At 41.9% G+C, this 14,915-nt stretch overlaps 1 protein-coding gene across 1 annotated transcript in view; it reads left to right on the forward strand.

Moving 5' to 3' along the window:
- The window catches only part of VPS50 (VPS50 subunit of EARP/GARPII complex), a 136,782-nt gene extending 132,381 nt beyond the window's left edge, over positions 1-4,401 (forward strand). The window contains exon 28 of the mRNA XM_052638565.1: positions 3,700-4,401. Within this exon, the coding sequence (XP_052494525.1) occupies positions 3,700-3,819 (120 nt within the window). The 3' untranslated portion in view covers positions 3,820-4,401. The remainder of the gene's footprint in view (positions 1-3,699) is intronic.
- The last annotated feature ends 10,514 nt before the right edge of the window (positions 4,402-14,915 follow it).

Consider the following 14,915-nt stretch of genomic DNA (forward strand, 5'->3'; position numbering starts at 1 on the left):
CCCGGGATGGCATCACCAGCTCGATGGACGTGAGTTTCAGCAAGCTCCAGGACTGAGCAGCTGAACGGAACTGAATTGATATACAACCTAAACCTTCTTGTAGCCATCAACAGTGATGTTCTGAAAACACTGACATGTAGTAGTGATGACTGGATTATTTGTTGTTTAGTTACTAAGTCGTGTCCAGCGCTGTGACTCCATGGACTGTAGCCCACCAGGCTCCTCTGTCCATGAGATTCTCCAGGCAAGAATACTGGAGTGGCGTGCCATTTCTTTCTCCAGGGGATCTTCCCAACACAGGGATCAAACCCACATCTCTTGCCAGATTCTTTACCGTTGAGCCACCAGTGAAGCCTAATGATTGAATATACAAATATTTATTATTTAAATAGCTCAATTTAACTTCATCCTACATTAGATTTTACCTTAAGTATAGATAAAACTGTTTTTCTTTTGTGTGAGTATATAGATATGTAGAGAAAAATACTACATATACTAATAAGTGTTATTTAAGATTCTGAATTTTTGACACAGTTCAAGTCAACGTTTATCACCAGGGAATGCTCAATACAAGGAGCTTTTTGATATGATTGTTATATCATTCGTCTAGTTAGGCAATATGTGAAGATGGATTTAATGAAAATATGGGAAGTGTTAAAATCTTCACTGAATCTTATTCCATCAATAACTCTAGCACTCACAAGCTATAAACATCATAGGTAAAAGTTATGTAAGTTTTTATTTCATCTGACTGGATAAGGAAGTAAGGAATTATTTATATTTATCAGGCACATCCTTTCTAGTTTCAACACTTTAGAAAAAGGAAATGAGGTTTAGTCTGGACCATTAACCTGAATTTTGTGTTGATGTGCCCACCATAGGGCAGTCTCAGATCTTTGACAGTAAAATAGAAACGTACATCTTTTCAGTGGTTTTGATCAGTACGCCATAACTGAGAAATGTCAGCCCTTTTTATCTCATTGACCTCTGTCATTTGAGGAACAAGACAGCTAGATCAGATGCAGATGAACCGCTGAATGTGGCTAGAATCCATTTCATAGCTTAAGCTGTTAACACTTTGGAGTTGGTATTGAGGAAGGGATTTGGGACAAGTAGCGAGGAGAAAAAGCCCAGCTCATAGAGATCCGTTATTTGATGTAGGAAAGATGCCCATTTTAGGGTTTCTTCTGTTGACACAGTGGACTAAAGCTTCTGTTGTTGTTGTTCAGTCTCTGAGTGGCGTTCAACTCTTTGTGACCCCATGAACTGCAGCACGGTAGATAGTCCTTCACCATCTCCCAGAGTTTGCTCAAAGTCACGTCCATTGAGTCGGTGATGCCATCCAGCCATCTCATCCTCTGTTGTCCCCTTCTCCTACTACCTTAAATCTTTCCCAGCATTAGGGTCTTTTCCAGTGAGCCAGTTCTTCACATCAGGTGGCCAAGGTGTTGGAGCTTCAACTTCAGCATCAGTCCTTCCAGTGGGTATTCAGGACTGATTTCCTTTAGGATTGACTGGTTTGATCTCCTTGCAGTCCAAGGGACTCTCAAGAATCCTCTCCAGCACCACAGTTTGAAAGCATCAATTTTTTTTTTTTTTTAAGGTTATATGTTTTTTTTTTTAATTTTTATTTTTATTTTTTTTAATTTTAAAATCTTTAATTCTTACATGTGTTCCCAAACATGAACCCCCCTCCCACCTCCCTCCCCATAACATCTCTGTGGGTCATCCCCATGCACCAGCCCCAAGCATGCTGTATCCTGCGTCAGACATAGACTGGCGATTCAATCCTTACATGATAGCATACATGATAGAATGCCATTCTCCCAAATCATCCCACCCTCTCCCTCTCCCTCTGAGTCCAAAAGTCCGTTATACACAGCTGTGTCTTTTTTCCTGTCTTGCATACAGGGTCGTCATTGCCATCTTTCTAAATTCCATATATATGTGTTAGTATACTGTATTGGTGTTTTTCTTTCTGGCTTACTTCACTCTGTATAATCAGCTCCAGTTTCATCCATCTCATCAGAACTGAATCAAATGAATTCTTTTTAACAGCTGAGTAATACTCCATTGTGTACCACAGCTTTCTTTTTTAGTGCTGAGCCTTCATTGTGGTCCAGCTCTTAACATCCGTACGTGACCACTGGCAAAACCACAGCTTTGACCGTACAGACTTTTGTCAGCCAAGTGATGTCTCTGGCTTTTTAGTATGCTGTCATAGCTTAGTGTTTCAGAAGAGCTTTACTCACTGATATCTGTAATACAGTGAGATTTTCCTTGCAGCAAGATTGTCCTGTTCTCTAGAGCTCTTTCCACAATGCCTGTATGGTGCCTGGATAGTACTTCCTAAATGTTGAGTGATCACTTGAGAGAATTCAACAGGTGTTGACAGGTGCTCTCAGAGATCAGACATACAAACAGCAGTTTGCTGAATTATTAAAATGAATTCTTTCCTGTATTTTGAAGTTGCACTGTCTTTAATGTTGTCTCCAGTGAAGACATGTTCTTTGCTCATTTAGATGATAGAACACAGCTCTTTCCCTTGCCAAACTCTTAGTCTTAATTCTCCAGAACTAAATCAAGATGCAGAACTTTCTGATGAGTCCTGTTCATCATGCTCATGATGAACATGTCATCATGCTCATGACAACGTATCTGAAAGCTAGGAACTTTGTACAATTTGTACAGCAAAAAAATACCTAGATAGTTGAGCATCAGACAACATGGATTTGAACTGTACAGGTCCACTTATATGCAGTTTTCTTCAATAGTGGATACCTACGTTAGCCTCAGTTGGTTAAATTCTTTAATATGGAGGAACATCGGATGAGGAGGGCCAACTATAATCTGTGTGCAAGTTTTCTACTGTGTGGAAAGCACCCCTAATCCCTGAGTTGTTCACAGGTTAACTGTGGCTTCAATTTTACTTTCTAGCTACCGTTAAGATACAAGGGTTTAAGAACCAATAATATCTGATCTTTGTTATTACCTTATTCATTTGTTATGCCTCAGAAGAATTGTTCTGTGTTTGGAGATTTTTTTTTTCTTTTATCTAAAATGTGCAAAATGTGCAGTGCTAGGAGCTACTTACTTAGTAGCATTTTATTTGTATATAAATTTTTGAAATGTCAGTGTATTTTGATAACTTGATGACAAAGACCATCACAGAAAGAAGCATAGTGCGTGACCTTAAAAATAATGAGCGTTGGCATGTTATGTGCCATATGAAGGGCTTCCCTAGCTCAGCAGTAAAGAATCTGCCTGACAATGCAGGAGATGCAGGTTCGTTCCCTGGTTCGGGAAGATCCGCTGGAGAAGGAAATGGCAACCCACTCCAGTGTTCTTGCCTGGAGAATTCCATGGACAGAGGAGCCTGGTGGGCTACAGTCCGTGGGATTGCAAAGAATCAGACACAACTAGTGACTGAGCTTCAATGCATGCACGTGCCATATTAAAAAGATTCTGGTGGTTCCTCTTTCAAATCCATGCTGTGGATACTCTTACTCCCTTATTACAACTCTGTAACCAGCTTGTTTTCCATGTCTCAGTTGTAATTTCCACTGCTTTTCACTGATTGGTAGTGCTCAGTAATTACCCCACTGAGTCCTGATTATCCATCTGTGTCTGTTCTTTTTCTGCATTGATCACACACATGTGTTACAGTGTACTAAATTTGAATCTTCTTTTTTTGAGCAGGAGTATTCAACGAAGCAGCTGACCAACCTGGTAAATGTTTGCCTGGGATCCCATATCAATAAGAAAGCAAGGCAAAAACTTCTCTCAGCTATAGATGATATAGACAGACCCAAAAGATAATGAACACAGTCCTTTTTCCTCAGTGGCATTGATGGTCTCTTGGCGCACATGACATGAAAGCCAGTTTTTCATGCACTGCTGACAGCTGTCCTAAGAAAACTTTGTGCATGCTCTTTCCTGCTGGAAAGTGGAAAACACTGAAGTTTATGTGGTGTTCGCAAATGATTTTTATATGCCGTGATCTCAGCTCTTCAATTTTTGGTCTCATTTGTTGTATTCCTTCCTTGAAATGATATTGCCTCATCATAACTATTGTTACATGACTACAGTTATCCATTTTACTGAAGAATGTACTCTAAGCTTATGGTCAGACAGAACAGTGACAGTACACTCACGGGTGGTTTCGGAGAATGAATTTATGTTGGCACTTTTCTACCCTCTAAATTTAGTTCTGAATAGGTGTAATATGAGGGGGTTAATGTGTAATGTCTCCTAATTATGAATACTGCATGACCATTGAAAAGTACATGTAAGCTAAATAGTTGAAGAATCAGTATGCTCTCTGTGTTTTTAAATGTCAACATTTGTGTTAGAGTTAATGACACAGTGATCATAAATGATGAAATTTAATAAATACTCTAACATGACCAAATGAGACTGCATTTTGGTATTTTTTCATAGCAGACAGATTGCATGCAACTATAATGGCATTCCTTTTTTTTTTTTCCCTAAACCGTGTTCTAATTTTAATGGTCTTGTATCCTGAAATCAGTGTGAGAAGTAATTTCATTGGGTAAACCTCTTCAGTGCCTGAGTGGCAGGCAGAATGGTGATTGTGGGACTTCCTACTTCCCCTCCCTCCCTTTTTTTCTTTTTAAATAATGGATTTTTTTTTTTCCCTATAAGCTTTGTTCTGTTTGAATTTAACTTTGTCTTAGAACAGCAAAACCTGGCTTAGGTGATTCAGGGAAAGACTTGCCAGTTAGGCAGGCATAGGTGTAGGATCATATGTTCAACATTCTTAAGCATCTGCTTTGTATCACAGATAAAATGTCAGTTAGCCAGTGATAAACTCTGGAACTCAGTTAGTTTTTAGTAACTGTGTACTGTTACTCTGAAATCTTCTTTGAAGCTAATGATCTTCTACCATCCTGCTGCTGCTGCTGCTAAGTCGCTTCAGTCGTGTCCTAAATGACATAAAAATCAATTGCATGTGCACTCCTGCCAGCTGTCTGCTAAGAAATTTTTTGTATATTCTTTCTGACTGGGGAGTAGAAGAAGCTTGTTGGTGTTGGTCCAGGATTACTTGACATGGCCTGTAACATTGCTAGCTCCCAGAATCCTGAAGCATCTCATGAGAAAAGGGCCTTGTGTCCTGAGTCTTTGAGAGCTGAGTTGCTGAAGTAAAGGGCACAGTGTGGCATGTGGTCAACACAGGTGACAAAGGGCTGATTGCCACTCTGCGTTCACTGGTCTCTGCAGATACCTGTAACTGGCAGATGACGACACGAAACACTGAGAATATGTCGGTGTGAGGGGAGTTAGTGTGAATCTGTGTCCTGCATTTTTCGTTTTCCATCTCTCACTTCCCTGTTCATTTGCTGTCAATTTAATATTGACAGTAAATCTTCCCTCTTGTGAAAAGGTATGAACGTGGCGCCATTCATACATTGCACAACGATCTCCTTGTGGAACTACCTGTGTACTTGTAAGGTGGGTCCTGCAGGTAACCATTACTTACATGCAGCCACTTGTAGAAAGCAAACATGAGATAAGCTTAGTCCTTGCGTTTAAATGCCATATTCAGCTGGGCACGTAAAGAGCTAATCAGTCTCATTTCTCAATTGATTAGGCCCTGCTTGCTTCTTAGTTTTCACACAGAGTTTAGAGCTGGTTTTCTTGCATTTCTACTTTGGTTCACTCTAGACTGTATGATCAGCAGTTAATCTGCCCGGTAGGGTGTTTTCCTGGGTGATAACAGCAGATTCAGGAGAATTATTTATCTTGTTGGAGACAGCCATATCAGTTGGAGAGTCCTTTAGCTCACTTGTACTTCACTTTCCCCATCTGCAGAATAAAAGTGCTACATCTTTGTGATACTTTTTAAGAGAAGCATTTTGTTTTTTCATTAAAAGATAGCTTAATAAGTGTAAATGACTTTAATAACAAGATATTTGAATCTTTCAGTTCAGTTCAGTCGCTCAGTCGTATCCAACTCTTTGCTACCCCATGAACCGCAGCACGCCAGGCCTCCCTGTCCATCACCAACTCCCGGAGTTCACTCAGACTCACGTCCATCGAGTCAGTGATGCCATCCAGCCGTCTCATCCTTTGTCGTCCCCTTCTCCTCCTGCCCCCAATCCCTCCCAGCATCAGAGTCTTCTCCAATGAGTCAACTCTTTGCATGAGGTGGCCAAAGTACTGGAGTTTCAGCTTTAGCATCATTCCTTCCAAAGAACACCCAGGACTGATCTCCTTCCGAATGGACTGGTTGGATCTTCTTGCAGTCCAAGGGACTCTCAAGAGTCTTCTCCAACACCACAGTTCAAAAGCATCAATTCCTCAGCGCTCAGCCTTCTTCACAGTCCAACTCTCACATCCATACATGACCACAGGAAAACCATAACCTTGACTTACTTTAAATTATAAGAGGGTTACCAGACATTTCTCAAATATATTATTGTAATGATACTGAATTATAACCATATAACATTTTATGAAATTAATTTTTTCCTTGATATTTTAAAAACTTTCTATTTTGCATTGGGCTATAGCTGGTTAAGGATGTTGAGACCGTTTCAGGTGAACAGCAAAGGGACTCAACCATACACATACATATATCTATTCTCCCCCAAACTCCCCTCCCATCCAGTCTTATGAAACTGATTTTAAGATAAATAGAATTGAAAAGCTTGAGAATGTAAATGGAATTGTATATGTTATAGAAACTTTACTTTTATAAAACATTTAGTGTTTAAGTATTCCTTAACTGGTATTTTGTATGAATATATGCTGTAGAATATTTTAAATTGATATGAGAGCCTGGTAAATTATCTCCTGAGAAGGAATGATTTCTACAAATACATTTTCTCCCATTAAAAAATACCAGGGAGATACATAGCAATTCAAGTGAACTAGTTTGCTTCAGTTTATAAAACCTATAGAGATCTTATAAGATCTCTTTGACTAATAATAAGCTCATTTGCTCAACTTACAAAATGAAATAGAATTTTCTTGAAGTCAGGACTATATGGTATTTTTATCATATCCTTAAGCAGAATTTCCTTTGAAATTTTCTATTCAGCTGAGTGCTAAAGTAAAACTTTAAGTTTAGATTAAATAGCTTTTTTTCTTTACCCACTCACTGAAATAAAAAGTCTTGTAATTCAGTTCACTTTGAAAACATAGTTATCTTTTCAAAAGAAAAAGTATGGCTGAAGCTGAAATATAAGTTGTGCTCAGAGCAAAAAGAAGTGGTCTATCTAGGGGAAAAATACTTCTATTTTATATTTACTCTTAGGGATAATTTTAATGCAGACTTTGCTTAACAAAGTGATATTTAATGCTGGACACTGATTAATGACAAAATTATTAATACTCTGGTGTATTCTTTGAAAATGTTAAGACTGGTGCAACTTTTTACAGATTTTTAAATTATTATTATGGAAAATATTTGCTTGATAAGAGGCTGTCAAAAATTTTAATCTGTGCCACTCTCCCAAGGACAAAGCTGTCAGACTATGCATGAGAATGTGTAACTCATTCAAAATGATGGAGAAAAGTTCACTAGTTCTGACACTTTTCTAGATCAGTGTATCCTTTTGTGAATGTTGCTAAGTGTTAACACCTGCATCATTTTTTTCAGTGTTGCCTTACAGCTGGGCTCAGGACGACTTCCACATCACACACACTGGGTTAAGGAATAGGCTTTCTTGGGGACACTTAGAAGCCTGGGACAACAAAGAAAAAGAGAAGGCTTTGTCCCTTATTCCCTTGCCATCGTCAGCAGAGAGGTGAGACAGCATATGGGGGGCTGGTTAATGGCGAGTAGAGCAACCTACCAGGCTTCCCTGGTGGCTCTGATGGTAAAGAATCTGCCTGCAGTGCAGGGAGACCCTGGTTCAATCCCTGGGTTGTGAAGATCCCCTGGAGAAGGGAGTGGCTACCCACTCCAGTATTCTTTCCTGGAGAACTCCATGGACAGAGGAGTCTGGCAGGCTATAGTCCATGGGGTCACAAAGAGACATGACTGAGTGACCAACACTTTGAGTTTCAGAGCAACTCACCACCTAGTGACCTGGGGCCTGTGGATGTTGTTGTTCCTTTGTCTGGGAGGAGAAAGCCGTTTTCCTTGGGAAGATGAATTCCAGTACAATCCCTCCTCTAGTCAGCTCATCACACAGGCAACCTGAGTGAGCTCCAGGGTCAGCCCAGTGTCTGCCTGGTACTGGCAAGGCTCTGGTGGATTAGACAGATAACAGCTGCCCTCAGGGAGCGTAAGTCTTAGCAGGATGAATAGATGCAAGCCAAACACATTTCATTCTGGGGAGTACTCCAAAGGAAACTTCGGGAGTAGGCGTCAGGAAAGACTCCACCGAGGAAGAGATGTGCGCCTGGAGACTGAGGGTGAGGAGGAGTTTGGTGAGGAAATAGGGAAGTGTGTGCTTGAAGATGAGAAAGGCCAGGGTGGTTGGCACGCAAGGGAGGGAGAAAGGGGGAAACTGAGGAAATGTGGCAGACCCGGGTGTCTTAAGCATCCAAGCAGGAGACGCAAATGAATAAGGAGCAGATGTTATAATGAGTGAGATGTGGGCAGGGCAGGCGAGGCTATATCTACAAACAATCTCTGCATTTAAATGAATGAATCGCCTTCACTGGCCCTATCAGCCAAAGGGAGAAGGGGTCTTTGTACAGAAGAGAACAACTCAGAGCATCCATGTGTTTCCTTGTGCATCTTGATAGCAGAGAATCTTACTTTGCTCAAAATGACACAATGGATGGTGTGGTCAAATAGATGAGATGCAAGTACTTGGAGTCCTCCAACCAGAGTTCCTCCCTAACCTGTCCTGAACGGCTGGACAGTTTTGTTTGGGCAGGACTGTCACGAATTCACTTTACACTCCAGAGCTCCTCATCCCGTATCAGACATAATTGATGTTTGTTTATTGACTTCTTGGTACTGAGAAAAGCATTAATTACTCAGTGATTGTTGAAGACAGGTGCCCACTGGCATTGGAAGCTGAAATCATAACAGTTTAAAAAGAAGCTAATACTGAACTTCTATTCCTTAGTTTTTTTTCTTCATACCTGCAGGCTGCCTGAGATGAAAATTAACTTGTTTTAATAGACTGCCCTAGACCAGTGGTTCTCAAAATGTGCTTCCCAGTCAGCAGCCTCAATATCACCTGAGAACCTGCTTGTGTAGCAGCTTCTCAGGCTGTACCAGGGACTTTTGGAATCAGAAACTCAGGGTGGGACATCATAGTGTTTTAACAAAACTCTGTTTTTTAGTCGCTCAGTTGTGTCTGACTCTGTGACCCCATGAACTGTAGCCTGCCAGGCTCCTGTATCCATTGGATTCTCCAGGCAAGAATAATGGAGTGGGTTGCCATTCCCTTTTCCAGGGGATCTTTCTGACCCAGGGATCTTCCCAACTCAGGGACTGAACCCGAGTCTCCTGCATTGGCAGGTGGCCTCGTTACCACTGAGCCATCAGGGAAGTGAACCACTGCCTACACACACATACACACACACACACACACACACACACACAAAGTGACCCAGACACACACACAAAGTGACCCAGACACACACACACAAAGTGACCCAGACACACACAGTGACCCAAACACACACACACACAAAGTGACCCAGACACACACACAAAGTGACCCAGACACACACACAAAGTGACCGAAACACACACACACACACACGAAGTGACCCAGACACACACACACACGAAGTGACGCAGAGAAGTTGTTCACTTGGAACTTTTTCCTCACAGAAAGGATGGTAGAATAGCTATTCCAAAACAGACGGTTGAGGGGGCCTTTTTTTTTTTCCACTTTTGGACAGTTTTTTTCTTTTTTCCCTCCACTTCAGGATGAGAATTGATACTTTCCTGTGAAATAAGTGTTAGCTCATTGCCTTCCCCATATGAGCCTCGATAACTAGTGTTTGAACAGGCTACTAAGCGTGTGTGTATCTTTCACTCTGATTTGAGTGGAATCAGAAAGATTCTCCCGAGAGAGTTTTAAGTGCCCAAGTCACAAGCAGTGAGACAGTGGAGCTGCAGGAATAAAATATAATGTATTATGTTTCACAGAGATTTTGTCTTTGATTCTCTCAGCAATTAACTGAATCAGATGGAGAGGGGGGCCAACTGATTTGGTAAAAGGAGCTTGGCATGAACTGGGTGTGTGTTGGTAACCGGGCTTCTGATGGGTTCATATTGCTTCATTCTTGCCCAGTCTTTAGTTACCCTTCTGTGTCAATAATTTTAAATTTGTTTATCTAAGATGGGATAATCATAGTACCTACTTCATTGAGCTGTTGTAAGAATAAAAGAAAATGTGAAAAGAAGTTCTTTACAGTGCCCAGCATTTAGGAAGAGTTCAATAGACGGTTCAATAGATGAACTTTGTTTGGTGGAGATGGAGATTGTGGCCCAGAAGGGTGGAGCCTTCGCTCTTCCCCTCACAGCTCCTAGCAGTGGTGTGGTCTTCAGCTTTGGTACTGGTGGACCTCATCACGTTTCATCGGAGCGCTGGTCTACCTGAATCACATCTCCGGGCCAGCCCCTTGGCTGTCCTTGTGCTTCCTTCCTGGAGGGCTGGCTGGCACCCTGCAGGACACATTTTGGTCCTCAGTGGAGCGCCTTCTGTTTTTAGTGCCTCCAGATTTAATAGCAGAGCCTGCTGAAGGTGAGTGATGTGTCTTGACTTGGGGAAGCGGGAATCAGTGCTTATGCCATTATCACAGGCACATGCTCAGGAGTCTTTTCCTTCATGGATTCTGTTGGTAAACCACCCGAGGGACCCTCTTCTGACTCATAAGAAATTCAGGTATGATTCACTTGGCAGTGCTAGTGTTCACCCGGCCATATCAGCTTCTAAGGAAATTCCAAGTGTTAGGCTCAGTTCCATCTCAGGTGTGTGGAAGGCTTTCTCTTTTGCCTCCAGTTCATAACATCACCTAGTCCTCCCAGTCTCTATTCAAGGGTTTAAATCTGGGGCTGTGGAGTGGCAGGTGGCCCACAGGTAACAGAAATGTCCACACTCTGGGCTGCTCAGCACTGTGTCCCTTCTCTGATCTCTTGTCCATGTGGCAGAATTGCCTTCCTTTTTCTCTATTTTACTTCCTCCATTTCTTTCTTTGTTTATCCCAGACACCCCACTGAGAAGCCCAGTACCTTTCTCTAGCCTCAGTCTTACCATGTTTGGGGAAAAAATAGTTCTGCCAGTGAGCATGTTGTTGTTCGCACCGTGTCAGCTTTAATAATTCAGCCTCTTTGAGGGATGAAGGGGGAAAAGTGGCACTCAGACGTTAGTGAGAAGCAAAGAAAAGGGAAATAGCCCAGAAAACCAACAGAGGCATTAACAGGGATATTTGTTTTTCTTGTTAAGTCACTCAGTTGTGTCCAACTCTTTTTTGTTCCCAAGGACTGTAACCCTCCAGGCTCCTCTGTCCCTGGGATTTCCTAGGCAAGAATACTGGAGTGGGTTGCCATTTTCTCCTTCAGGGGATCTTCCCAACCCAGGGATCAAACCTGAGTCTCCTGCATTGCAGGCAAATTCTTTACTGCTGAGCAATCAGGGAAGCTAATCCTGTCATTTATTAACATCTTAAGAGTGTCAGGAGAGAATTCTCAACCCATTTAGTAGATTCTTTGTAATCTGTAAATAAATAATTTTCAAAATTTAGAAATACGAGGACTTGGTATTTTCCTCTCCAGGTTTATATGTCCACCCACGTCTCTTGGAGCTCCCAGTTTCATTGACAAAATAAACAAATGTCCTACCTGGTATCTGTTTCTTCAGATAATGGAATAGTTATTTTAAAATTTATTTGGGCTGAGGTTCATTGGTTACTTCTTCTGAGTCATTAATCTTTGAGACAGGCTTGTTACAAGCAAAGAATTACAGTTTTGTCCCTGAGATTTCAGTGTGTGTCAATAATAAAATTCTAAACAGGATCATAATTAGCACACACCAGGGGGCTGAGAGTTGGCAATACCTGATATACTCAGGAAGTACTTTGTCTTCATCTTTCAAATCTCACTTGTTGGAAGCAGGTTTAAACACTTTCCTAGGCATCTTATAGAGAAAAGCCAAGGTAATTTTCATAAGTGAAATCCCATTGACCACTATGAACGTAATAAAGGAGTTTTTAACATGCTGGCAATTTGCCATATTGTTTGACTGGAATTTAAGCATGGTACAAGGAACTTGGCTTTTACGGTTTAAGGCATCTTCTTTTTTTTTTTTTTAATTTAGGCTAAAACAGATTTTTGTTCTTGTTATGGGTCAAGCTCCTCTTTTTTTTTCTTTGACTCTTGCTCTTTCACGTCTTAGATTTCATCTTCAGGAGAATATGAAGAGGAACTTTAGAAAGAGTTCACAATTTAATAAAAATGATGGTGGCATAGAAGGCTTTGTGCAGAGGTTGGGATGAGCAGGTATTAACCCGTTGATGCTATGAATTGTTGTTCCCTAAGCTTCAGGGGCACTGTGTAAATACATAATTGTAGCATTTGAAATAGGAGAATTTTAGCAGTGACAGTATCACACTAACATTGTCCATCTGGTGATGCAGAGTTGGGGAGTAAAAAATATTTTAGTGACAACAAATAAAAATTGAGCATAAAAAAAAAAAAGATGGGCAATTATCTCTTTAGCATAGTTTGGGGAGTCTACCATGAGTCTACCGTGAGTCTATGTGGAGGAGAGGAAGTGACTAGTAGGCAGGAATGTCAGGAATCTTCTGTGAACCCAAAGTCCAGGGGCCTCCTGCTTACGTAGGGTCCATGACTTTGTTTTGTTTCATTTACCTGAGGCTGTGCTGAGCCTTCGTTGCGGCCAGGCTTTTCTCTGCGGTGCGTGGGGGGCTGCTCCTTGCTGCAGCGCACAGGCTTCTCACTGCGGTGGCGTCTCTTGCTGTGGAGCCCGGCTCTGGGGTGCACGGGTTTCACTAGTTGTGGCGTGTGGGCTCAGTAGTTATGGTTTCCAGGCTCTGGACCACATGCTCAGTAGTTGTGGTGCATGAGCTTAGCTGCTCCACAGCATGTGAGATCTTCCTGACCCAGGGATAGAACACCTGTCTCGGGCTTCAGCAGGTCGTTTCTTTACCACTGAGCCACCAGGGAAACCCTGGACCCAATGACTTTCTATGGAAGGCAGCACGTGGGTGTGGCAGCAGGGATACATATCAATACAATAGCCCCAGGGAACAAACAGATAAGGTGCTGAGAAGCTTCCAGTGAAAGTGAAAAGTGAAAGTGAAGTCACCAAGTCGTGTTGGACTCTTTGTGACCCCGTGGACAACAGTCCACCAGGCTCCTCCATCCATGGGATACTGGAGTGGGTTGCCATTTCCTTCTCCAGAGGATCTTCCCAACCCAGGGATTGAACCCAGGTCTCCCACCTTCCAGGCAGATCCTTTAACCTCTAAACCACCACTGCCATCTAACAGTTTTGAAGCTGGTGGGAAGCTTCACTCTCCTCTGGGAAATGCTGGGAAAGATTGAAGGCGGGAAGAGAAGGGGACAATAGAGGATGAGATGGTTGGATGGCATCACCAACTCAATGGATGTTGAGTTGGTGATGGACAGGGAGGCCTGGTGTGCTGCAGTCCATGGGGTCACAAAGTCAGACACGACTGAGCGACTGATCTGAACTGAGGAAGCTTCAAGTTCACCTGGCACAACTTTCTGCCAGGAAAGATATGTGTTCCATAACCTCTGAGTATCCACAAGGCAGGATATCCTATACTTAGCAGCCTAATCCTAGATGCTTTCTGAGAATTTCCAGCAGCAGGAAACAGGCTTCCTCTCAAGTTCTCATCATCAGTGATCTCCCTGTATCTGAAACTGTACTCCTTGGGGCCTATATTCATTGTCCTATGTTCTGCCTTCTGATCAGGGAGAACAGAGGAACGCTTCTATTTCCTTTCTATTAATGGAAGGAATGGCAACCCACTTCAGTACTCTTGCCTGGGAAATGCCATGGACAGAGGAGCCTGGTAGGCTACAGTCCACGGGGTCGCAAGGAGTCGGACACGACTGAGCAGCTAAACCACCACCACCAATGCTACCTGCAGCTGCATTAACTAATGAGAACCTGATCATATGCAGGATATTAACTCATTTGGAGCTGTAGTCAACTAAAGTTCTTAAGTTTATTCAGTGCTGTTAAAATCTACCCTCTTCAGCAGTGGTACGGTGAGTTTTTTCCAATATCGATACAAGATCTTATGCAATTTTCATCTGTATGTTATTATGTTTGGCCTTATTGTAGCCTGTCTAGAATTTTTTGGTTCCAGATTCTGTCATTCAGAATAGGAAGCATGCCATAATTTGCTGCCCAAGTGATAAGGTGGTATTTCTTGTAGTTCCTCGGTCAAGTGAATAAAAATACGAGGACAGAACCAAGGACAGAGGTCTCAGACCTAGCACAAGCCAACTCCAGTCATGAGAACTCTTTCAACAGGTATGTTAGAACTATGAGTGTACTACCTTTGATCGTTTTCTCCATGTTTTTCCAGTTTGACCACAAAGGTAATAGGAAATTTTGTGAAATTCTTTGCTGGGAATAAAATAAACCATCAAAATGAAAAGTGGAAATATTTTAGTTATTCTTGTCCTCGCTTGATTCTATGCTGGCTTTTGATGACCTTTTACAAGGGCTCACAAACTAATTTTTAATACCTTTCTTGTGAAATCTGCCAAGTATTCCACGGTCAGCTCACTAGATGGCCTTGTGGAAAGCTTAATCCCTCTCAGTGTTAGAATGTTGTTCGCTGAATTCCAGGCTTCAGACACCCTGTGTCCGTTTGTGTAATGGTGCAGAAATTTCTGCTAGATCTCACTTCTAGTTTCTCTGAAGCCACAGGAGGAAGACTTGGACTCAAGTAAAGTTTCTAGGTGTTCGTTTCTT

Source organism: Budorcas taxicolor, chromosome 4 (assembly GCF_023091745.1).
Source record: "Budorcas taxicolor isolate Tak-1 chromosome 4, Takin1.1, whole genome shotgun sequence".
Taxonomy (NCBI): Eukaryota; Metazoa; Chordata; class Mammalia; order Artiodactyla; family Bovidae; genus Budorcas; species Budorcas taxicolor.